Source organism: Pleurodeles waltl, chromosome 10, assembly GCF_031143425.1.
Source record: "Pleurodeles waltl isolate 20211129_DDA chromosome 10, aPleWal1.hap1.20221129, whole genome shotgun sequence".
Taxonomy (NCBI): Eukaryota; Metazoa; Chordata; class Amphibia; order Caudata; family Salamandridae; genus Pleurodeles; species Pleurodeles waltl.
Window position 1 is genome coordinate 846,746,344 of NC_090449.1, and position 25,381 is coordinate 846,771,724.

Here is a 25,381-nt window from a genome sequence, read left to right on the forward strand (position 1 = left end):
AATAAAGTTAATTTATTACCATTTTATTTTTCATCCACAGGTCCTCAACCCTGCCAGGAAAAAGGCAGGGCCACTGCTGCAGCTGGGAGGATTGGCGGGCTGGCTGTGCACTTGGATTCAAAGTGTGCATGACTCTTTGGCTGTCTGTCTTGTGACAGTCATCCAGACATGTACATTTTAAACCTCTCTAACATAGCTGGTTTAGCTGAGAGAGGCTGCTCCCTCCAACCCTGTAGCTTCTCTCATGGTAGTTACCAGCATGAGAGAAGCACCAGGATTGGTTAGGGGAATTTACTGGAGCATGAGGAGACAGAGCAGAACACGGACCGGAGCAAGGAGGATGTTGGACGTCATGCTGCAAGCGATGTACATGGGTGTTTCTTTTTATTTATACTTGCCACTCACCTTGCATGTGTGCACTCACCCACCACATATTTGACCCCCCACTCTACCTAGTTGCTAGCCACTGCTGATTCTGAGACACCTCCAACACCTTCCGGTGGAAGCCATATTCTATTTCAAAACGAGTTACATTACAATGAAAGCCTTTCACCTCGATCTGCCCAGTCATCGGAAAAGACAAACTGCACTTCAGTGGAGGAGAAAGAGACATGAGAAGTAAAGCAAACCTACTCCTTGGAACATCAAAAACTTAAAAGTGTGAAATATATAAATAGACTTTCTGTTACCAAAATTGTGGCATTTCTTACCTGAGAACCTCCGACTCAGTCCTAACCTGCTTCTCTTCCAGTAAAACCTGACAACTCAAGCTCACTAAAGTTACACAGTTGTATCTCCTATTCTCCACTGCCCTTGAACCTACTTTCATGCTGTAGAAATATATTTGATAAATACATTGCTGTATGAATCTCAAATATGAGGGATATGAGTTTCTTTTGGCAGCAAGTTATTTCTCATCAGGCTGCTAATTTCTGGAGCCAACCCAGAGAGGCTGCCTTCAGCATAGGCATGACTAATAGCTACCAACATACATATGATCCCAGCAAGTTTCAGGACATGATCTCTACACTCTTATGACACATTAATTCTAATTTGATTCCATTACCAGGCAATGTGGCAGATGGAATACCAAAGTGGAAGAACATACTCTGTCACGCATTCTCTACTGTAAAGTGCTGCACGGCTTCTTGGAATGAGAGGTGCACTGTATTAATGTTTAAAATGAAAATCAAAGCTCGCTTATCCAAAGGAAAATGTGGCAATCTGAAGGTGGTTATCCCTCATGCAGGACAGTGATTCAAGCAGCAGAATTCTGCAAGCTATTGTTTTATGACCTACTAACAAAACCTCCTTTACTAAGAGAGTGAGATTCATCTTCACATACCTACAATCATGTTTGCACTCAGTTTTTACTTTTCAATGACCATTCAACATCACTGTATGTGACATTAAAGTGCAGTGATCATCGTTTTGTGGTATTGCACCCTTGTGTACAGTAAGTACTACAGTAAGTACTACAAAGATCAGAGTTTTTGCTTGATTTCTGGATTCTTATAAGCTTCCTGACTGTGTGAGATGGTTGTGCCATTCTGATATTGGTCTCTGTCTATGGTTTGTAGTTCATCTTCAGCAGAAGCCGCACTTCTGCATGTTCAGTGTCTGCATTCTTTCTATGATGTGTGCAAATGTCCTTAGTTTGGTGAGTTTCTTGTCTTTCGTTGCACCAGTACTCCCCAGTGCACTGGTTCTCTTGTGGTTCCTTGGTCCAATCTCCATTTTATGTTTCTCTTAGTTTGATGGTTGCTACTTGAGACCGTGTTTATGTGTTGTACCTATGTCTGCTTCTTGTCAGTGTTTACATGTTGGGTTTGCAGGTGTGCTTCGTGGGTTTCTATTTTTTCCTGTTCTTCTCAGGTCTATTTTCTTTCAGTGCTTGAGATGCGTGTTTTTGTCTCCCTAGGGCAGGCTGCTTTCCTGCGCTGGGCGGAGGTTTGTGTGTGCAGCCCGAGTTTCCTCCACCATTTTTACGTAGGGTGTATCTTATGTACGTCTGTCACAAAGTGGAATGGTGCCTGCATTGGTGTAGGCCACACCATGTGTGCCACTGTGGGGAAAAGCCAGGAATGTGCCATACTGCTCGTACCCTATTATGGAGCACAGCAAGGTGAAATGCTGTGCTGCATGAGTTCTAGTTAAATTGGCCCCTTGGTGCCTAAGGTCCAATGTTTATACCTGGTACTCTTTCTCTAGAGGGAGGGGGAAGCTTCTAGAGGTTTCTCTTTGAGATGCCCAGGCATCCTGCCTTCCCTGTCCAGACTCCAGACCAACTACTAGAGGGTATGAAGCCCTTTGTATGGAGGCAGAACACAGCCAACTCCGCCCTCTGATTCTGCCAGTGATGGCCCTTACCGGTATACCAAAGCTCTCTTTTGTGTGTGGCTGTCTAGGAGGAACATACAAAGCCCAAATTTCAACTACACCAAGCCATGTCGCCAAGTGACAGGCTAAAGGCCTTGAATGGCTAAGGGAGGAAAATACCAACTTTTAAAATTGTATCTTAAAATCCAATTTTACTATGAAAGAAGAATCTTTGTTGCAATTACAAAGACACCAAACATGAACTCATTACTTCTTCCCATTTGGAAATTACAGCTTATTGAATGTAATAAGGTAACTCCAATGTTTCCCTACAGGAGAGATAGGCCTTCCAGTAGTAGAAAACACATTTAAGAGTTTTTTATTACCAGGACATGTAAAAGTGAAAATTACTTTTTCAATACATTGCACCCTGCACTGTGGGCTGCTTAAGGCCTACTCTAATGGTGACTTATATGTATTAAAAAGGAAGGTTTGGGCCTGACAACATGTTAATTTCACCAAACCGAAATGGCAGTTTAAAAGTGCTTCCACAGGCTCCAATGGCAGCCCTGAGACATGTTCACAGGGCAACTTAAGTTGGTGGCACAATAAGTGCTGCATGCTGACTTGCAGCATTTAATGTACAGGCCCTGGGCATAAGTAGCCCCACTTTACTAGGGACTTTCAAGTAAATTAAATATGCCAATTGAGGATAAGTCAATTTACCATGTCTTAAAGTGTGAGGACATGCACTTTATAACTGGTTAGCAGTGGTCAAATGCACAGAGTTCTAAGGCCAGCAAAAGTGAGATCAGCAAAAATGGAGGAGAAAGGAAAAATGTCTGGGGGGAAAACCACCCTAAGGCTGAGGGCTCTTACACTAACCTGTACAGTTCTGCAGTCAGCAGTCTCATTCCCCTGAGTATGTTAAGGGTTACGATTTTGACATTTTAAGCCTAAGCTTAGAATGCCATTGCATAAATGATTTTATTCAAGTTTCCATAGCTTTCAGTAAGTTAGCAGGTATCTTCAGTATTGAGTCTACGTGCAATGTTCATTTTATTTATTTAGATCGTTCCACATATTGAAAATTCCAGTTCAGACTATCTGTCCAAATTTCTTGTGACGGCATCTAGGAGTGGGCATAGATTATCTGTTGTTATTTTTCCAATCCTCTATTTAGCAATGTTGCAAACATTTGAATGTATTTGTTTTGAATTGAAACAAAGCAGCACCTAATGCATTCCTGATTATGCATGTTGTCAATGGCAACACTTCCGTATTTATTCTAGTAAACATTATACTCTGAACATTTCTAAAATCTAGATGATCAAGCCATGGAATCAATGTTGTGGATTTTTATAATCACCATTATATCACTGGAGTTTTCAAGGCCTTTTGTTCCTCTGCAGCTATCTATATCCTTTTTCTCAAGAGGGATTTTCTAGTCTTCACTGGTAGGGGTTCCAAGACTAGTTAAAAAAGACGTGGGATAGTGGGAGTCCTAGTCTAGATCCCCTTAATACTTTAAGGGGTGATCAAATAAAAACCCTGCAGCTGACAATCACCACTGAACGTGTTTACAACCATTTTACTTTCCCTATAAAGCCTGCTTCTCTTCCCATGTTTGCCAAAATATTAAAGTACTTCCATTCCACAAGATCAAAAACTTTTTCCTGTCTAATGGCACGACGTTGGTGTCATCCTTCTAATTTCGTATTTGCCATATTATATGTGATAAAGTCTGTAAATTGAAACTTGAGGGTCAACTAGTGACAAACCCAATTTGTGAGGAATGAATTAATCAATTCATACGCTTCCTAAAACTTTTCACCTAAAACTTTAGCTAAGATTTTCATGTCTGTATTAATTAGGGATATTGGTCTAAGGCTGCTACATAACAATGTGTCCTTCTTAGGTTTGTTTCAAGATCACAGAAATTTACACTTTATTGAATTCAGAAGCTATTGTCGCTTTTTCTGATGCCTCATTATATACATCATGTAGTTATATCTTATACATTATAAATTATATAAATCATAATACACTATATACAATTATACATTATACATAATAATACATTATATACATCATGTATTATTTCCAGTTTGTTAATCTTATAGAACTCAAGAGGCAGTCTATTCTGGCCTGGCATCCTTCCTACTGCCATCACATCTATGGATTTTGTGTTTCATTTTCAGATATCTCTTCCTCTGGGGATAGCCTTTTTTCTTCTGTGAGTGGAATATTTCAGCGGTTTCATATTCAGAGTGAAAGAGAAAACTAAAGAGTTTATTAAAGGGATTCATGATTTCTACATGGCTGGCGATCAATTGTCCATTACCCACTTTTGCTGCTAGTCTCATGTTTATGCTTTCCATTTATTTAAATTATAGTGCTAATAATCAATATGTCTGTTCTCCCTGTTAATACTGTGTTTGCTGGATGTGAGCAAGTGTACATTGAGCTTTAGATGTCTAAAACATATTAAATTACATGCATCAGACACTGACACAAAGGTCTTCTCCTGGGGCCCCTACTCGACTGATTATTACCAAGATCCTAAACTTCAGCAACTGGAACACCATTCTTTGGGAGCCACGCAAATAAGGCAGGTTGCATTTTCAGGCATCCCACATTATGATTTTCCTAGATTCCTCAAAAGCAACACAAATGCAAAGTAAGTTCTTTGATGCTGTAAAGCAGAAACTTAAGACTTTGTCCCTGCAATACATGCTCCTCTTCCCAGCATAACTGCAAGTCAGTCATGGCTCCTACTCACGTTTCTTTGACATGCTGGAGGTGGCCTGGGAATGGGCAACCGAGCAACGAACTCCTGAAGATGCGAGCCACCGGATGATCTCACCCAGACTGGCCTGGACCTCACAAGTACAGCCATCACCCAATCCCAGACCCATAACGTTCCCAATCCAAGGGTTGGTGGAAGCATCAGAGCCATTCCCCTATCTCCTCAGAGATGGACCCCGAGTGTCCCAGATGGAATTTGACAATCCCTTAGCTTATTGCCACCATCAGGAAGCCCAAGGACGTTGATGCTGCTGCATCGAATGAAGGTAATCCCTCCGTGGCTAAGTCAAGAGCTCCTGCTCCTTGGTGGTTGGTGAGCATTGGGGGTAGATCCAGGGTGCCATATGTATGACTTTGCATATTGATTCTTCAACAGAGAAGGCCCACCTCAAATACCCTGCTGTGTTTTTTGTGTTTCCAATGTTGGATTCTGTTGGACGACAGATGCTTCAGGGGTGGAAGTATGGGGTGGTGGGGCTGTTGGGGAATGTTGGATAATGTTATGTTTATAATGTTATGTTTTGCTTTGTGCTTCATGCTCCCATACCTATCTTGTGGCCCTTGCTCCATCACCCTTGGTGGATTCTTTCATTGACCCTGTCCCCTTAGGTAATGTCTGCCATGGATTTTATGCTAATCTTGAGAATGTTAATGGTCTCTTGGACTGTATTAAATGCACAGAGGTTCTGAAGTACCTCCACCATCATCAATCAGGTGTAGGTTTCCTACAGAAGACCCTTGTATTGGGAACCCTTAGCTCATACCTCTGAAGATTTGGTTATGATTGCGTATACCATTCTGCTTTTTCAACAGAAATCCTTCATGGACTCCTTCCAATGGTGACCACCCAGGCATTCCATGATCCCCCTGGGGATATACGTAAGAGTTGCTGGAACCGTGGAGGGGAAGTCATACAACTTGAGGAGCATTTACGTATATCCCCATTTGCAGGGACAAACCCTTAAGAGACCTCACTGCAGTGATTGCCAACATCTTCTATGGGTGCTACTGCTATCAGGGGACTTCAATGCTGTCTGTAACATGACTTTAGATATCACCGGCCCCCCTCATGTGACTGGCTGGCCCTCTCCAGGACCCTCACTTCCTGGGCAGACTCCCTGGGACTCTGGGACTTTTGGAGAGGATGGAACGTGTAGGGATTTACTCATGTCTCTGTATCTACCAGGACCATGTCCTGCATTGACTACATCTTTCTTCTGGCCATAGAATGTCCATGCTCCTGCATCACCAGTGTGCCACAAAAGTGCTATGTGCATCTAAACACTTGGTTCCTCATTGAGAAGGGGCTTGTAGGTTGTCTCTCTCTCTGGCACCAGGCTCCTATTTTGAGACAAACAAACGGATGGACTAGGCAGCTGATACCCTTTCAGCTGCAAGTAAACCCACAATGTGAGGGCTAGCCAAATCATACCTTCAACACGTGGACAAATAAAAACACTGAGCCATCACTGACCAGGAGACTCACATACTTAACCCAGAAACTGCAATAGCACTGAACTCGACGGAATCATTGAACCAGCAGAAAGAAACAGGCAAAATGTCTCTTCACAATCTAGCTTTCCAAGACACTTGCCAATGCTGGCATGAAGCCACCCAGTGACTATATGAACATGGGGACAAGAGCATTGTGCTTCTGTACTACCCAGCCAATAGAAACCTTAGCGCTAGACATTTCCATGCTATGGAAGATACCACTGGGTCATTGACCAGTACTCAAGAGAATACTGTAGAGAGGTTTTCCAATTTGTTAGAAATGGTGTCTTTGGTTGGCAGTCAGGTTACCCCATGTCCAAGCAAGGATGCTCACTGTAGTTTGGGTAAAAGCTAATCACCTTCAGTTAACCCCCGCTTACCCCGTTGGTAGCTTGGCATAAGTAGGCAGGCTTTACTTCAGAGTCTAGGTGTAAAGTATTTGTACCAACACACACAGTAGTGAAAACACAACAAACTGACACAACACAGGTTTAGAAAAATAGGAAATATTTATCTAAACAAAACCAGACCAAAACAACAAATATCCAACATACACAAGTCAAGTTAGGAATTAAAAAGCAAAAAGAGTCTAAAATCCTTTAGAAAACAGTGCTAATGCTGTTAGCATGAAAAAGTACCTGGGTTGCATCGAAATAACATCGCACGGGCGAGTGTGCATCAGAAAAGGCCAGCGATGCATCGATTTCTCACCCGCAAGCAAGACCTTGCGTCGTTCCTCTTCCTGTCGGGTCGTCGTGCATCATTTTTCCTCTCTGCAGGACAGCGATGCGTCGATCTGGACAGGCACATTTGGTCCAGGCATGCTTTGTGTTGTTTTTCCTTGCCCAGCGATGTTTGCATCAAAAATCCTGCCGCACAGTAGCAGCAAAACCACACTATGTGGGTTGCACCGTTGATGAGCCATCTATGCTAGGAGGGAGGGGAGGAGTGGTCACTTAACCTGAAATGGCTGTGCGTGCTTTCACACAATGCAATCTCCAACCCCCTGGTGTCTGTATGGGGCCTGGCCTGGGCCAGGCAGGATTTAACAAACAAGAGAGACTTTCCTTTGAAGTAGGCCTACTTCAAAGGCCAAAATGGGTATAAGAAGGGCACCCAAACCCCTGGAAATTAGATCACTTCTGGAAATCAAGAGGAACCTCTGCCCAGAGAAGAGCTGAAGAGCTGAGGAGAAGTGCTGCCCTGCCTGTGACTGTGCTTTGTGGAGCTGTCCTGTAGTTGCTGCTTCTGCCTGTGCAAGGGTACAAAGACTGGACTGTGTTGTGCATTCCTGTTTGTGAAGAAATCTTCAAGGGCATGTCCTGAGCTGCCTCCTGTTGTTGAAGTCTCAGGGTCATTGTAGGAAAGTCCTCCTTTTTGCCCTGGTCACCCTGCACTTTTTGGACAGGTACTGGTGGTTACTGACACTTGGCTGTGCCCTGGGTACTGCTTACCAGTCCAGGGCCAGTCCTCTGTGTAAAGTGGATATGCAAATTAGGCTAATTATAATGGGCTAGGTTAACCTACCTATAGGTCCCTAGTATATGGTAGGGCATGTAGGTTTAGGCACCACAGCATAAGTAGTGAGGTGCCCAGTGTCATTTTAAAGGCAGGCCTGGTTTGCTGGCTGCTTTTAAATTAAAGTTATATGCAAATTCGACTTTGGAATTAAAAGTAGTTCCAAAGTCTTAAACTACCTTATTTCTACGTAGAAGTCACCCCCAAGGTGTGCCCTATGTGCCCCTAGGGCTGGGTGCCATGTAACTATAAGAAGAGACCTTATAAAAATAGTTTTTAAAGCCCTGGTGAGGTAAAAACAGCCAAATTTGTTTTTCCCTCATTGTAGTGAATGGCCTTCATAGGCTAGAATGGGGAGACTTTATTTTAATTTTTAAAGTCTCCTTAAATGATGCATACCAAGAATTTGGTATCAAATTAATTGTTGTAATAAATTCCACAACTTCCAGTTGTTGCATTTAATATAACTTGTTCAGGTAAAGAGTTTTAAACCTTACCTGAAAAGTTGCCCATTGTTTTTGATGCTGTGCCCCAATTGGCCAGCCTCTGGCAGCCTGGCCAGGCTGCCTTGATGAGGTGTGAAGTTGCCTGGCTTCACACAAAGAGATGTGCCTGTGGGAGGGAATTTCCCCTCAGCAGATGGTGAGGCAGGAAGGGGGTGGGCTGCCAAACTGGTCTTCAAAGGCAGAGAAGGACATTTGGAGCAACCAGCAACACCTCCACTTCCTGCAACCCCAGACAACTAGGTGCCCCCTTGATTAGATTAGGAGAGGGCAGGAGAGGGGTGTGTTTATGATTTTTAGCCACACCAGTGGGTGGGCACAGCCAGATGTAACCTCCAAAAATCAGACTCAGCCATGATGGATTTTTGAAGAATGTTGCCTCCTGGGATTGATTTTTGCCACACTTCCCAGGAAGTGGTCATCACAGGGGGAAGGACCCTGCACCTGATTGGAGAATCAGGACCCCCCTGTTTTTCACCCAGGAGAAAGGATAAAACTGGCAGACCTGCACCCAGACCTCAGATCCCCATCAGATTCCAACAAGGAAGAACCAAAGGAGAAGAAGGACTGCCCTGCTGGACCCCTGGCCTGCACCTGGAACCTGCACCAGCTGCACACTTGGGCTTCACCACAAGAAGGACTTTGCCTGGCTTCAACTGGTTCAAGGAGAGACTCCCTGTTTGCTACAGGTAAAAAATTGCTAACCAGAGTCCCCTGCACCAACTCCTGAAGAAATCAACCAGCTGACCACTGCCCAGTGGCCATAAAAGGAATTTGCACCAGGTGCATTCTGGGAGTTGTAGTCCGCACCCCCCAAGGATCATCTCAGAGCTTCTGGACCCTTAGGGTGAGCTGTGGACCCCAAAAGAACCTTAAAAGAACATCTGGGAGAAGCCCCAGAAGTTTAGAGAAGTTTTGAGAACTTTTGAAAGAAAGCTCTATAGAGGGACCGACCTGCCGCAGCAACTCTGGCCGGCTTGCCTCAACGCGACCCGGCCTGATTTGCAGGTTCGTCCCGGTAATGAAAATCTCCAAAAAAGAGACTACGTCCGAAGGTAAAAAGTTGACCGGGACCTCCCAGCCAGCGTATCCGAGGAGGGCTCCAGGGACGTCGATCAAGATCCAGGTTTACCCCAGTCGAAAGATTTTCACCTAAAAAAACCGACTACGTCCGAAGGTAAAAATCTCCACCGAGGATTCCCGCGACGCGTATCCGGAGAAGGGCTCCAGGAGGTCGGATTGGACTGGCAGGTTCGTCCCGCTGAAGAAAATCTTCATAAAACGACTAAGTGTGAAGGTAAACTTTTGACCGAGGCCTCCCGCGGCCTGTAGCTGAGCTGGGCTCCATGGCGGTCGGCCTGAAAGTTTGACTTTGCCCCAGTCGAGGTGCAACCAGATGACCCGATTGGCACTTTTTGTTTCTAGGCACTAAAAAAACAATACTTCTTTAAAAATTCATACCTCCGGTTTCCCTTATCCAATTTTATTTGTTTTTGTGTCATTTTAAAGATAAAAATATAATCTATTTATATAAATTGGTTTTGGATTTTTAAACTGTTTCCTGTGTTTTATTTACATACTGTTTTATGATATTTGAATGCTTTACACTCTATCTCCTAAGTTAAGCCTTGTTGCTCGTTGCCAAGCTACCAAGGGTTGAGCTGGGTTTAATTTACTGAGACCTAACTGGACCTAAGTGGAGGTTAGTGGCCTATTGCTAAGTGTAGGTACCTACCTGCCCTTACCAATAACCCATTTTCCAACAGTCATCAAAGACTTCCCCTGCAAGCACCTAGTCTCCCTGCTGAGACTCCTGTCCTGCCAAGTGGTGCCCAATCCAGTTCCTGGGGCCTTGGAAGGTGAAGCTGGCAGACCAAGACTGAAAATCCATGCACAGATCGACGTGCGGGGAAAATTTTGATGCACCTTCTAAGACGCGGCTGAGAAACAACGTGTTGCCAGCTTCGTGGCTGAAATCTATACTCCACCTGCATCGCAGCTGGAAGATCAACGCACGTGGCTGGAGAAACAAGCACAACACCCGCTGAGGAGGGTGATAACGTTGAGACCCAGAAAGCGCGGTTTTGCTGATACCGTGCAGCAGGATTTTCGAAGCAACCATCGCTGGGTGCAAACAAACAATGCAAAGCCTGCCCAGACCCGAGGTGGCTGTCCGGATCGATACATCACTCTCCTTCGGAGAGGAAAAACGGCGCACACTGACCCGATCGGAGGAGGAACGACGCACGGACTTGCTTGCAAGTGAGAAATCAACGCATCGCTGGCCTCTTCCGATGCACACTCGCCTGTGCGGTGTTATTTTGACATAACCCAGGTACTTTTTCATGCTAACAGCATTAGCACTGTTTTCTAAAGGATTTTAGACTCTTTTTGCTTTTTAATTCCTAACTTGACTTGTGTATGTTGGATTTTTGTCTTGTTTTGCTTAGATAAGTATTACCTATTTTTCTAAACCTGTGTCGTGTCATTTTGTAGTGTTTTCACTGAGTTACTGTGTGTTTGTACAAATACTTTACACCTATACTCTGAAGTTAAGATTGCCTGCTTGTGCCAAGCTACCAAGGGGTGAGCAGGGGTTAACTGAGGGTGATTCTCCTTTACTTTGACTAGAGTGAGGGTCCTTGCTTGGACAGGGGGTAACCTGACTGCCAACCAAAGACCCCCAAGTCTAACAAAATTAGTATGAAAACCTGCATGCCTGTCATCCACGCCCGGCTGCTTGCGGACATACCCCTCCCCTGTTTGAGTCAACCCCAACACCAAACTCTAAATGAACCAATCACCACAGATGAAATACAAACTGCCATTGGGGACATAAAGAGTGGTGAACTCTGTGCCCCTATTCATACTATTCTAATTTCTGCAAAATTATTGCACTGCATCATCTTAGAGGCGGTGACACAAAGGTACATTCCCACCAGAGATTGAGCTCCCAACTATAGTGGTCATTCCTAAACTGAAGCAGTCGGTGGCAGCTTGTAAGTCCTACTGACCCATCTCGGTGATCAACGCGGACATTGCAACATATGCCAACATCCTGGTGACAAGACTTCAGATGCTCCTTGATTCATCCCGTGCAAATGCAGTTTTATGCCCAGCTGGAGCACCCATCTCTGTATTCATACAGTACAGGTGGCCCTGGCCCACATAGGAGGTCTCTCGGAGTCAGCAGCTCTTTTGCTGGTCAACTTTAAAAAGCCTTTAAACCGTGGTTTGGAGCTACTTGGAATCAATGCTACTCCGGATAGACTTCGGCCCTTGCTTGTGAGACATGGGAATTCTCTATGGTAGACCAATCGTACAAGTCCTGGTTAATGGTGTGTTATCCCAGGAATTCACAATCTGGCACAGAAACCACCAGTGTGTCCACTATTAGTGCTCATCTTTGCCCTCGCCATTGAACCATTGGCCCAGATATTCCGATGTGATGCCCAGTTGCAGGGGTGGAGATAGAGCGTAACCTCTGAGGACAGAATTGCACTATATGCTGATGATGATCCTGTTCCTTGCTGACTCTGCAGTCTCAGGCCTTCGGGCCCTGGAGCTCCTGCATCTTTTTGAGGATGCCTCAGGCCTTTGCATGAACAGGGGGAAGCCACTCCTTGTTCTCCTGCAGGGAGATCACACATCTTTAGACTGGGAGTCCTGAATCCCAGTTAACCATCTCAGTTTCAAGTGCTTGGGAGATCATATTTCCATTCTAGCAGACCTCACATGCACCCTCAATGTTAACCTCCTCTTAGGTGGGACCACAAAGAGTGTAAAGGCATGGTGAACACCTTCCTTTGAATATCCTGGGCAGAGTAGCATTGATCAAAATGATGATACTCCCCTGCTTCCTCTATATCTTACAGAACTTCCCAATCCAGATTCCTAATACATGGTTCACCGAAGTGGCAGGATTGCTCCACTCTTTTACATGGAGGGGTCGCACCCGTATCCCACAAGGTAAATGTTGCCACTCGATGTATGATGGGAGTCTCGAAGCAGCAGATATTCCCTAATATTACTGTGCCTCTCAGCTTAGGGTTATCAATGATTGGCTGACAATTGGATGGAATGATCTGGCTTATCAACTCAAACTGTCTGACCTCAGTTTAGACGGAGTGTTGCATTGCCTGTATCCGACCGGAAGCCACTTGAGTGACCTTTCTGGTATGAAGAATTACAGCATGATTCACAGGCTGGGACAGGTGCCTGACCCGGCAAACTCCCCTCTGGGTGGGTTGTTGAATGGAACAAGTGGCACACTTGGAGGGATTCTGACATTGGGACTTAAATGGGATCACTTTGTTGAGTGATGTTTGGCATGGTTCTGCTATGTACTCATTCACTGAGTTTTAATCCCAATTTACCCTTTCCCACATTTAGTTTCTGCATCATTCCCTGGGTCAGTGCACATCCCATTTGCTGGAGATCTTGGAATTCAGCCCTACAGAGGGGCAACTGTTGTCAGGGGAATCAGGCCTAGGTGGTATCTCCCAGATACACCATACTCTTATTTGTAACACACCAGAGACAATGGCCTCACTGAACCAAAGATGAAAGAAATGGGTGGGCGAGTTGGGGGAGGCTGAGTGGCTGGAGCCTGCATGGTTCTCCACAAGACTAGATTGAACCAAGTGCATTACATTCACAGTACTTACCTGACACCCAACAACTCTGATATGCAGGTATTGTGCCTGACTCCATATATGCTCGCTGTTGACATTCCACGATGGATTCTTCTACATTGTTGAGTGATGCCCTGTGATCACGCAGTATTGGACCCATATAAGCAACACTTCTCTGCAATCCTCAATAAGATGGTAGAATTGATTCCAAAGTTAGCCCTTTTAGGCATAACGGAGGGGTTTGAAGGGCTGTGAGGTGACAGGACGTTGGTGGGAAAGGCAGCTTTGGTGGCTGTTGGACTTAGCTGTTTTTTGCAGGATCATCCCTAATCTTTTTGTCTTCTTCGTCCTATTTTTTCTGACTCTTTTTTTGCCTTTAGGACTCCGAGCACTTTACCACTGCTAACGTGCATATGCTCTCTGTGTAAATTGCATTGTTGATTGAGTTATCTGTGATTGGCATATTTGATTAACTAGTAGGACCCTAGTAAGGCGCACTAAAGGTGCCCTGGGCCTGTAAATCAAACGTTACTAGAGGGCCTGCAGCACTGGTTGTGCCACCCACATTAGTAGCCCTGTAAACATTGCTCAGATCTGCCACTGCAGTGTCTGTGTGTCCAGTTTTAAACTGCCAATTTGACTTGGCAAGTGTACCCACTTGCCAGGCCTAAACCTCCCCTTTTAATACATGTAAGGCACCCCTAAGGTAGGCCCTAGGTAGCCCCATCGGCAGGATGCAGTGCATGTTAAAGGTGGGCCATGTACTGATGTGTGTTACATGTCCTAACAGTGAAATACTGCTAAATCCAGTCTTCACAGTTGCAAGGCCTATCTCTCTCATATGTTAACATGGGGGCTGTCTTTAAATGTTATTAAAGTGCAGATCCCCTTTGGGAGCAGATAGAAATTTAGAGTTTAGGGTCTCTGAACTCACAATTTAAAAATACATCTTTTAGTGAAGTTTTTTGGATTGTTAGTTTAAAAACACCACTTTTAGAAAGTACGCATTTTCTTGCTTAAACCATTCTGTGACTCTGCCTGTTTGTGGATTCCCTGTCTGTGTCAGTTCGACAGTTGGGCTGTTTGCACCTCTCCTCTAGACAGTGACATAAAGGGAGCTGGGGTGTAGTCTACATATCCTGATGAGCCATCTGTGCTAGGAGGGGAGGGAGGAGTGGTCACTCACACCTGAAAGGGCTGTGCCTGCCCTTACACAATGCAGTATCCAACCCCCTGGTGTGTATCTGGGGCCTGACCTGGGCAAGGCAGGATCTTGTAAACAACAGAGACTTTCCTTTGAAGTAACTATACTTCGAAGGCAGACAGGGATATAAGTACTGGATCCAAAACCCCTGAAAGTTAGATTTCTTCAAGATTACTTCTGGAACCAAGAGGAACCTCTGCCAAGGAGAAGAGCTGGAGAGCTGGAGGAGGAGTACTACCCCTTTTCCTGTGACTGTGCTTTGCTGGGTTGTCCTGCAGTAGCTGCTTCTGTCTCAAAGAGGACAAAGACTGACTTGTGTGTGACTTCCCACTGGTAAAGAATCTCCAAGGGCTTGAACTGAGCTTGCCTCCTGTTGATAAACTCTCAGGGACATCAAAGACTTCTCTCTGCCAGCACTTGGACTCTCTGCTGAGACTCCTACCCTGCCAAGTGGTGCCCTAACCTGTCTCTGGGCACTTGAAAGGTGAAGCTGGTGGAAAAGGACAGAAATCCACACAAAGACCATTGTGTGGGGGAACTTTTGACGCACCACCCGCAATGCAGCTGATAAACGATGTGCTGCTGGCCGCGTGGCTAAAATCAATGCTCCACCTGCATTGCAGCTGGGAGATTGACGCAACATGGCTGGAGAAACAACGTGCAACACCCGCTAGCAGCTGCTGATGATGATTCAAGCCCCACACAACACAGTTTCCTGACACCGTGCAAAAGGATTTTGAGCGTAACATCACTGGGCATGAAAAATCTACGCAAAGGATGCCTGGACCCGAGGTGCCTGCAGAGGAACCGATGCATTGCTCTCTTGCATGAGAGAAGAAACGACGCACACCAGCCCGACCGGAGAAGAAATGACGCACGGCCTCCCTTGCGAGGAAGGAATCAACACAATGCTGCCTTTTTCCGACACACGCTCGCCTGTGCAGCTTTATTTTTTACGCTAAACAGGTACTTTGTGTAACAACAGCATTCTCACTATTTTTGAAGGATTGAGACTCCTATTCTTTTGAAAATTCATTTTTTTACTTGTGTACGTTGTATTTTTGTCCTTTTGGTCTTGTTTGATTTAGATAAATATTACCCATTTCTCTAAACTGGTGTGGTGTCCATTTTATAGTGTTTTCACTGTATTACTGTGTGTGTTGGTACTAATAATTTACACGTTGCTTCTGAAGTTAAGCCTACCTGCCCATGCCAAGCTATCAAGGGGGTAAGCGGGGGTTAACTGAGTGTGATTCTCCTTTACCCTAACTAGAGTGAGGGTACTTCCTTGGACAGGGGGTAACCTGGATGCCAACCAAATACCCAATTTTTAACAGTGGCCAAATGTGAAATTGCACATTCCTGGAAGCATCCCAAAGTGCCTAGTATTAAATTATGGTGAGCAGGTATGCGCTGGTGCGCAAATGAGGAAGAACCAATCTAAATCGCCTGTGGCTGCCCTCGGAAAGTTAGCAAAAGATGAGGCCAATGGTGGGAATATTACAGACTAACCTCCACATAGATAACTGTACCGCAAACTTGCACTCGCTAATGAGTCTGGCTACTGAGGGTGGGGTGAAAAATGGGTGGGAGTGGGATGGGCGAGTTATGTGTGACGTACTTTGCTAAACTTTCAACAAAACCAATTACATTTGTTTATAAAAAAGACTATTTTTTTCATCCTGTTGTGAACTGCTATAGTCATGGGTAAGATCACCTATTTCTGTTTCCAATTGAAATTGTTTGTGCTTAACTTTGCATTTAATTAAAGCTGAGTATCTCATTACTTCACCTCTCACATATGCTTTCTGGCAACCCTCAGTGTTCAAACTGAGCACACTGATCCTCCATTCTTGTGTGCGTGTGTCATTAGGAAAATACACAGTCTTACATTCTTGCACATTTAATCTCCATGGGCATACATGTGATTTTAGCAAGCCTACATCAAATTGTAATAGAATTAAGTCATGATTGAACATTCTATTAGGAATAATTGTAGCATCCTTGAAGGTATTCAATATCTTCCTATTTTGTCAACACTAAAGGTGTCTTGGGCACATGTCTTGGTGTCTCCTTAAATCAGGCTGCCCTGATGGAATCCAGAACATGGCTCAGTTCCCTCCCATTTATAAAGTGGATTTCTATGGACACCTGAAAAACACAGATTATCCTTCCGACTTCTATCTTCATGCACTATCGAAGGTACAAATGAGCTTGTCTCCAGTCAAGTTGTTCTTCTAACTTCTGTTAAAAAATGACCAGTCACACTTTAATAGCACTGAGCCATGTATAAAAATATGTCACTTCTTATCGAATGTACTTCTGTAGCCATCTTCGATGTCGTAACTTCTACTGCTGTGACCTTTCCTAGATCATGGCATGTTCCTAAAGCTACTTTGCTGCATTTCTGCTATTTCCTTGCTACTCGCTCCGTAAAGCATAATTGATTAGGTGATGTGCATTTTGGCATTTGAAACCATCTATTTTGTCTTGCATTGTCTTGCCTGGAGTAAGCTGAAGCATATCAGAGAAAAATCCAACAACCTATGGTGATCTCGCACTATCGCCCTGTGCTATGCGGCTGTAATCATTAAAAAGTTCCTACTAGTCCCATAGGGAAGTGCAGACATTTAAAACTTAGGAAAGTACATTAATTCTTTCAGTCATCGGCGATTCTATTTCACAGTTGATTGAGTTGTGCATGTTCTGTCTGCTCTCTAAGTTGATAAGGAGGACTAGCAGCTTCTTGAATGGTAATTTTAAACTGGAACCAGAATGCAAAGGCAGACAGAGGTCATTTTATTTGAGACCATATCTTCAACTTTACTAAATGTATTCAGAGATGAGGTTGGAGCTATTTATTACATTTCTAATTTAAGAGCGTTTGTTTTATTTAATTTCTGAACAGCTCAATGGAAGGGAATCTGATGAGGCAAAAATGACTACGCTGATACAAAGATACACGTTGTTGGTAATGTTTACAAGCTTTATCAGATAGAGCACATCAGAAACTATACGCACCCAGTCATATCTCCATAAGCTGCAACAGTCAGCGATAGATACCAGTTAGCAACTGAGATCAAATTAAAACCGTACTGGGGTTAGGTAGAACTTTGATAAAATCCATATCTGTTTTCCTGGCAATTATTATGTTAAACTGGTGTTTTAATATGTGCAGGATAAAATAATGTGCAGTATAAAACCATATTCTGGCACCTTTTGCACTGATTTTCGATAGTGAGCACGTTTCATATTTCATCCAGCACAGGTAATGATGAACACCAATGCGTTTTCGCCATTTTTAAAAACGAAGCAGACTTTCTCTCAAAAGTATATTTTAAGAAACCTAGCATATATCTTTTAGAAGTCTGCAAGCTGTAATATGCTTCCAAAAGCACTGAACTGTAATTAGCAAGCACACATAAGGAATACAAGCATGAGCTGGCGTTTTAAAATTAAGATATATTACTTACCCTTTCTCTTTTTACAAACATAAAATTTGTAATTAGAACAGTGTGACTTGTGCCATTCTCCATTTTCCGCATTAAGTGAAACACATTCTTGTGATGATCTTATCAACACTTGTCGGCTACTAACTTGTTCGGAGCTTTCTTTCCAATTTACGTAATCAACAGCACTGTTATCTAGCCATAGCCAATCGCCTAGGAAGACAGACAAGTATGAGATTATCACACTGATAAACTGAACTGTTGTATAACCACACCCAATCACCAAGGCTACAGAGGAATGGAGGAAATGATCACACTCATCACTACACAACAAATGTAACAAAGATAAACTAAATCATTTACGCATTAATAATACTGTAGTTTATGGTATATATGGTATATATGACTGTTAGACCTGACATTAATAGCTCCCCCTCATGTTTTGCCTTCAGTCCTCCTATTTTCCTGACTTCATTTTTGCTCTGCACACATTTTCCACTGCTAACCAGTGGTAAGGTGCTTGTGATTCCCCCCTTTAAACATGGTAAAATTGGCTTATGCTTGATGGGCATATTTAATTTACTTGTAAGTCTCTAGTGAATTGGTACTACATGAACACAGGGGGCTTAAATTAAATGCTACTAGTGGACCGTCAGCACTTACTGTGCCATCCACTTAAGTAGCCTTTTAAACATCTCATTTCTGCCTTTGCAGCTTCTGTCAGCAGTTTAAAGTGCCATGTCAACATGTCAAAATAAACCTTTTGCCCGGCCCAAACCTTCCTTTTTAATACATGTAAGTCAACCATAGGGTAGGTCCTGAACAGCCCAGTGGGCAGGGTGCAGTGTATCGGACAAGTAATTTTAAGTTTGACCTGTTCTGGTAGTGACAAACTATTACATTTGGTTTTCACTACTGCAAGGCCTTCCTCTCCCATAGGATAACACTGAACCCAGAACATCAGAGTGACTCCAAGGGTTAGTTAGCTAGCCTTCTGATCAGAAGCCTCAGGGACATAACAGATTTCCAACTCTCTTGAACTCAGCACCTGGACTATGCCATCTGTGAGCCCTGCCCTCCCAAGATGTGCCACTTGCATCCTTAATTATGTGAAGTGGGCCTGAAGGTGATGAAGCTGTCATCCCATCTGTGGGAGCGCAGCAAATCTCACACAGAGAGAGCTCTTCACCTTTTCTGCTCTATGCATCACCCTCAGATCTGACACATCACACCTGCTGTGTGGATCTCCCTGATGGAAGGACGTTGCATTGCCCATCGGAGCTGATGCATCCCCAAAAGGACTTTGCCTAGTCCAATGCAATCCGTCAGAACTGCTGCTGCGGAATGCATCTCCATGAAAGGATATCACTTCACTCAACTCAGCCCATCAGAACCACCCTGGCACAAGGCATCTGCATGCAAGGACCTCATCTCGCACTCTGCAACTTCCCGGATCTGCTGCTGAGTGATGCATCACCTAGCCAGGACCTCGCATTGCTTCTGATGCACATTGCATCCTATACATCAGACTCGCTTCGCAACCAGGAAAGGATTATGATTGCTACTTGATAAGAGTTTCACTACACTCAACTAGCAACCCAGTTTCAGACCATTACATTTGCAAATTGCTCCTATAGAAACAGCACTGTATTAGAAGTTTGTCTTTCAAATACTTTGTCATGAACCTAATTTATACTGAAGGAGATTTATGCTCTCACAATCTAGAACACCATCCCTATATCCATTAGAACCACCCCAACCCTGCTCCAAGTTAGGAAATAGTTAAAGGTGCATCTTTTTAAGGGCCACTGCATCACAATAAAGTAACAGTTCACTTTTGTCCTGAGAACCCAGCTACCTCGCCTATCACTAGTTGACTGTATGCATAACGTTTTTGCCATGTTTCCACAATACAATACCACATATATACTCACATACTTTATACTTGTAACTTTGATTTATGATGATCTCACAGACTATTGTACCCAAATATTGTTGCCAGAATTCAGTCTTGCATAAATATCTTGTCCTGAATGTCATTTAAAATAATATTGCCTCATTGGAGTTAATAACTGAAAATCTACTCCTAGTTGTATGATAGTTCTCCATGTGATATTCTGATATACAACTGTTACAGGTATACAAAGGCAACAAGATGCATTAACATAAATAGTATTCTGATAAATTTGATTTTTTCCTGGTAACTAATCCGTTTCCAAACAAAGTAAATATGCATATGCTACTATGGTCTCTATAAAATATGGCTCACACAGCTATACAGTCTATAAGAGGAGACAATCTTTGCCATTCATATGTGTCAGTAGCTTTATGGACACATGAAAAAAGCAGACCAGTAATATTCTAACAAAACAAAATTATATTGTCTTCTAAATATTTAGATATATTCTGACCGCGGTGGTCGGCGGTCGCCGCCCGCCAAGCGGTTCCCGCCGAAAGACCGCTCCGCGGTCAAAAGACCGCAATGGCCATTCCGGCTTTCCCGCTGGGCCGGCGGGCGACCGCCAGAAGACCCCCGGCCGGCCCAGTGGGACAGCCCCTTCAACAATGAAGCCGGCTCGGAATGGAGCCGGCGGAGTTGAAGGGGTGCGACGGGTGCAGTGGCACCCGTCGCGATTTTCACTGTCTGCACAGCAGACAGTGAAAATCTTTGTGGGGCCCTGTTAGGGGGCCCCTGCACTGCCCATGCCAGTGGCATAGGCAGTGCAGGGGCCCCCAGGGGCCCCACGGCACCCGTTCCCGCCATCCTGGTTCTGGCGGTGGACACCGCCAGGAACAGGCTGGCGGGAAGGGGGTCGGAATCCCCATGGCGGTGCTGCAAGCAGCGCCGCCATGGCGGGTTCCCTGGGCCAGCGGGAAACCGGCGGGAAACCGCCGGCTCCCCTTTTCCGACCGCGGCTTTACCGCCGCTGTCAGAATCGCCCAGGAAGCACCGCCAGCCTGTTGGCGGTGCTTCCGCCGCACTCCGACATGGCGGTCATGGACCGCCAAGGTCAGAATGACCCCCATAGTTTTAAATTACCTTGCTGCAACAGCGCAACAACTGCTTCAATGAAATTATAATCTCACTGTTATATGATATTTTTCCCCAGTTGCAGTTGAAATAAGCAGCTCAGTTTATGCCTGGACGACATTGATGCAGTACAGTTATCCAAATGAAGAGTGTGTAGACATCCATCCTGTGATAGTGTACAACTTTAAGTTTGCTTACACTGTAGGAGCCACTCAAAATGCACAGTTCTCTTAATTAAAAAATATTGAGACCACTTACAGCAAAAGGGAGATTGACACCTCTAGACAGCCATCCAAACTGGCCTCTCTAGGTAGACTCGAGTCCGCCAATGGGAACTGGCAAACCAAGAGGCCTTTCACACAACTAGCTGCACAATTAGTGCCCACCCACATAACATGATGGGTTCTCATGCTTCCCAGAGGAATTGCCAGTGGTTAAACATTTTGCAAGTATTCCTCCAGTCACATATTGTGTGTTTGAAGTAATGCCTTAATGGTTAGGAATATGGTCAGATTTGAGACCCTTGCTCACTGTGCCTCTGGAGTCAAGCTACACCCAACTGAAGAGGCCCAATCAGGCTGAAATCAGTCTTGGGTTGGTTGTGTTTTAGCTCTGAGAAGGCCTGGCTTGCCAGTTATGGCTGGACTGTTCCTTTGGAGCAGTATCTGACCAGACTGATTCGCTTATGACTGGGTCTAGTTTGAGGTAGCATCGCTAACAAAGGCACAACAAGTTGGAAAGCTACCCTGAGCTCTTGCTAGTCGTAAGATGTATTGCAAACATTTCTCCAATCACCTTTTGTGTGTTTGATTCATTCTCTTGATTGTTCAGTAAAAAAAACAACTTAAATATTTTAAAAAATAACAGTGGAGAGGCAGCTTTACTATCAACAACTCCTGGCCGTATCTGAAGATCCATGTATGCTGGCTAGTAGGTATGTCACTTCAGCCTCAGTGAATGCATTGACAAGCGATTAACACAGTTTAAAGTATTAGCTAATGTGTGTATTTGACAGCACAGCAAAAGTGATTGATAACGAGAATGTATCAGAGGTTTTGTGGACGAGCATAACATTGTATAGCACTGAATTGTAGTCCGTTTTTTGCATTGTGTTACAGGCATAGTATGGTTGTATTATATTGCTGAATTGCCTAGTGTTACATTGCATATAAGTATAATTCACTGGAGTGTATTACTGTACAATGTTGCGTTCTGTTGCCTTACTGCATTGTATAGCACTACCATGCACTACACTGCAGGGTATCGGTACAGAGCACCTGATGCTAATGGTGGGCAGGAAATGGGAGCACATGCAACTTCACAAAGCATCACAGGTGTCAAGTAGAGGCAGCCTCATTGCTTCTACATAGTAGGGGCCACAAAGAGAATGAAGGGAGAGCCGAGTCTCAACTGTGCCTTGTGCCACAGAATGACACTAGGCCTAACAGAGCAGCCATTTCTGATCCCTCCACATGCGAGTGAATGGAACTGAATAGAATTGTTAAATCAGTGACGTGTAGGTGTTGCCACAGCAGTAACTGGCCACTCCAATGCATCGCAGAGTAAATGCCAGCTGTGTGCAGGTAAAATTTAGGGGTCAGTCACAAAGTAACCACGCAGCAGTGGTAGCTATGTGTTGCAGCGAGGGCAGAAAACAGAGTTTGACAGTGCAGTCCTGGAGTTAGACTATTGTCTTTAACAATAACCCCCGCAGACGGAAAAATTTAACCATCTGCAAAAAGCCAGGGACTGAGGAATGGCTGAGGGGCGCTGACCCAAGCTAGATAACTGGTGACGAAGGGTGACCCAAAGCCCACTCTCTGTGTACTTGTTCTGCAACAGACCTTAACTGGTGAGGTCCGGCCTTTCAATATTGATTAAGAACCATTAGAACCACCCCAACCCTGCTCCAAGTAAGGAAATAGTTAAAGGTGCATCTTTTTAAGGGCCACTGCATCACAATAAAGTAACAGTTCACTTTTGTCCTGAGAACCCAGCTACCTCGCCTATCACTAGTTGACTGTATGCATAACGTTTTTGCCATGTTTCCACAATACAATACCACATATATACTCACATACTTTATACTTGTAACTTTGATTTATGATGATCTCACAGTCTATTGTACCCAAATATTGTTGCCAGAATTCAGTCTTGCATAAATATCTTGTCCTGAATGTCATTTAACATAATATTGCCTCATTGGAGTTAATAACTGAAAATCTACTCCTAGTTGTATGATAGTTCTCCATGTGATATTCTGATATACAACTGTTACAGGTATACAAAGGCAACAAGATGCATTAACATAAATAGTATTCTGATAAATTTGATTTTTTCCTGGTAACTAATCCGTTTCCAAACAAAGTAAATATGCATATGCTACTATGGTCTCTATAAAATATGGCTCACACAGCTATACAGTCTATAAGAGGAGACAATCTTTGCCATTCATATGTGTCAGTAGCTTTATGGACACATGAAAAAAGCAGACCAGTAATATTCTAACAAAACAAAATTATATTGTCTTCTAAATATTTAGATATATTCTGACCGCGGCGGTCGGCGGTCGCCGCCCACCAAGCAGTTCCCGCCGAAAGACCGCTCCGCGGTCAAAAGACCGCAGTGGCCATTCCGGCTTTCCCGCTGGGCCGGCGGGCGACTGCCAGAAGACCGCCGGCCGGCCCAGTGGGACAGCCCCTTCAACAATGAAGCCGGCTCGGAATGGAGCCGGAGGAGTTGAAGGGGTGCGACGGGTGCAGTGGCACCCGTCGCGATTTTCACTGTCTGCACAGCAGACAGTGAAAATCTTTGTGGGGCCCTGTTAGGGGGCCCCGGCACTGCCCATGCCAGTGGCATAGGCAGTGCAGGGGCCCCAGGGGCCCCACGGCACCCGTTCCCGCCATCGTGGTTCTGGCGGTGGACACCACCAGAAACAGGCTGGCGGGAAGGGGGTCGGAATCCCCATGGCGGTGGTGCAAGCAGCGCCGCCATGGCGGGTTCCCTGGGCCAGCGGGAAACCGTCGGGAAACCGCCGGCTCCCCTTTTCCGACCGCGGCTTTACCGCCGCAGTCAGAATCGCCCAGGAAGCACCGCCAGCCTGTTGGCGGTGCTTCCGCCGCACTCCGCCATGGCGGTCATGGACCGCCAAGGTCAGAATGACCCCCATAGTTTTAAATTACCTTGCTGCAACAGCGCAACAACTGCTTCAATGAAATTATAATCTCACTGTTATATGATATTTTTCCCCACTGTTGATTTAGTTGCAGTTGAAATAAGCAGCTCAGTTTATGCCTGGACGACATTGATGCAGTACAGTTATCCAAATGAGGAGTGTGTAGACATCCATCCTGTGGTAGTGTACAACTTTAAGTTTGCTTACACTGTAGGAGCCACTCAAAATGCACAGTTCTCTTAATTAAAAAATATTGAGACCACTTACAGCAAAAGGGAGATTGACACCTCTAGACAGCCATCCAAACTGGCCTCTCTAGGTAGACTCGAGTCCGCCAATGGGAACTGGCAAACCCAGAGGCCTTTCACACAACTAGCTGCACAATTAGTGCCCACCCACATAACATGATGGGTTCTCATGCTTCCCAGAGGAATTGCCAGTGGTTAAACATTTTGCAAGTATTCCTCCAGTCACATATTGTGTGTTTGAAGTAATGCCTTAATGGTTAGGAATATGGTCAGATTTGAGACCCTTGCTCACTGTGCCTCTGGAGTCAAGCTACACCCAACTGAAGAGGCCCAATCAGGCCAAAATCAGTCTTGGGTTGGTTGTGTTTTAGCTCTGAGAAGGCCTGGCTTGCCAGTTATGGCTGGACTGTTCCTTAGGAGCAGTATCTGACCAGACTGATTCGCTTATGACTGGGTCTAGTTTGAGGTAGCATCGCTAACAAAGGCACAACAAGTTGGAAAGCTACCCTGAGCTCTTGCTAGTCGTAAGATGTATTGCAAACATTTCTCCAATCACCTTTTGTGTTTTTGATTCATTCTCTTGATTGTTCAGTAAAAAAACAACTTAAATATTTTAAAAAATAACAGTGGAGAGGCAGCTTTACTATCAACAACTCCTGGCCGTATCTGAAGATCCATGTATGCTGGCTATTAGGTATGTCACTTCAGCCTCAGTGAATGCATTGACAAGCGATTAACACAGTTTAAAGTATTAGCTAATGTGTGTATTTGACAGCACAGCAAAAGTGATTGATAACGAGAATGTATCAGAGGTTTTGTGGACGAGCATAACATTGTATAGCACTGAATTGTAGTCCGTTTTTTGCATTGTGTTACAGGCATAGTATGGTTGTATTATATTGCTGAATTGCCTAGTGTTACATTGCATATAAGTATAATTCACTGGAGTGTATTACTGTACAATGTTGCGTTCTGTTGCCTTACTGCATTGTATAGCA

The 25,381-nt window shown here is 44.4% G+C and overlaps 1 protein-coding gene across 1 annotated transcript in view; it reads right to left on the reverse strand.

Annotated features, from left to right (window-relative positions):
* LOC138261947 (macrophage mannose receptor 1-like) overlaps positions 1–25,381 on the reverse strand; it is a 683,716-nt gene that overhangs the window by 20,984 nt on the left and 637,351 nt on the right. Inside the window, exon 28 of the mRNA XM_069211540.1 lies at positions 17,954–18,142. Within this exon, the coding sequence (XP_069067641.1) occupies positions 17,954–18,142 (189 nt within the window). The remainder of the gene's footprint in view (positions 1–17,953; positions 18,143–25,381) is intronic.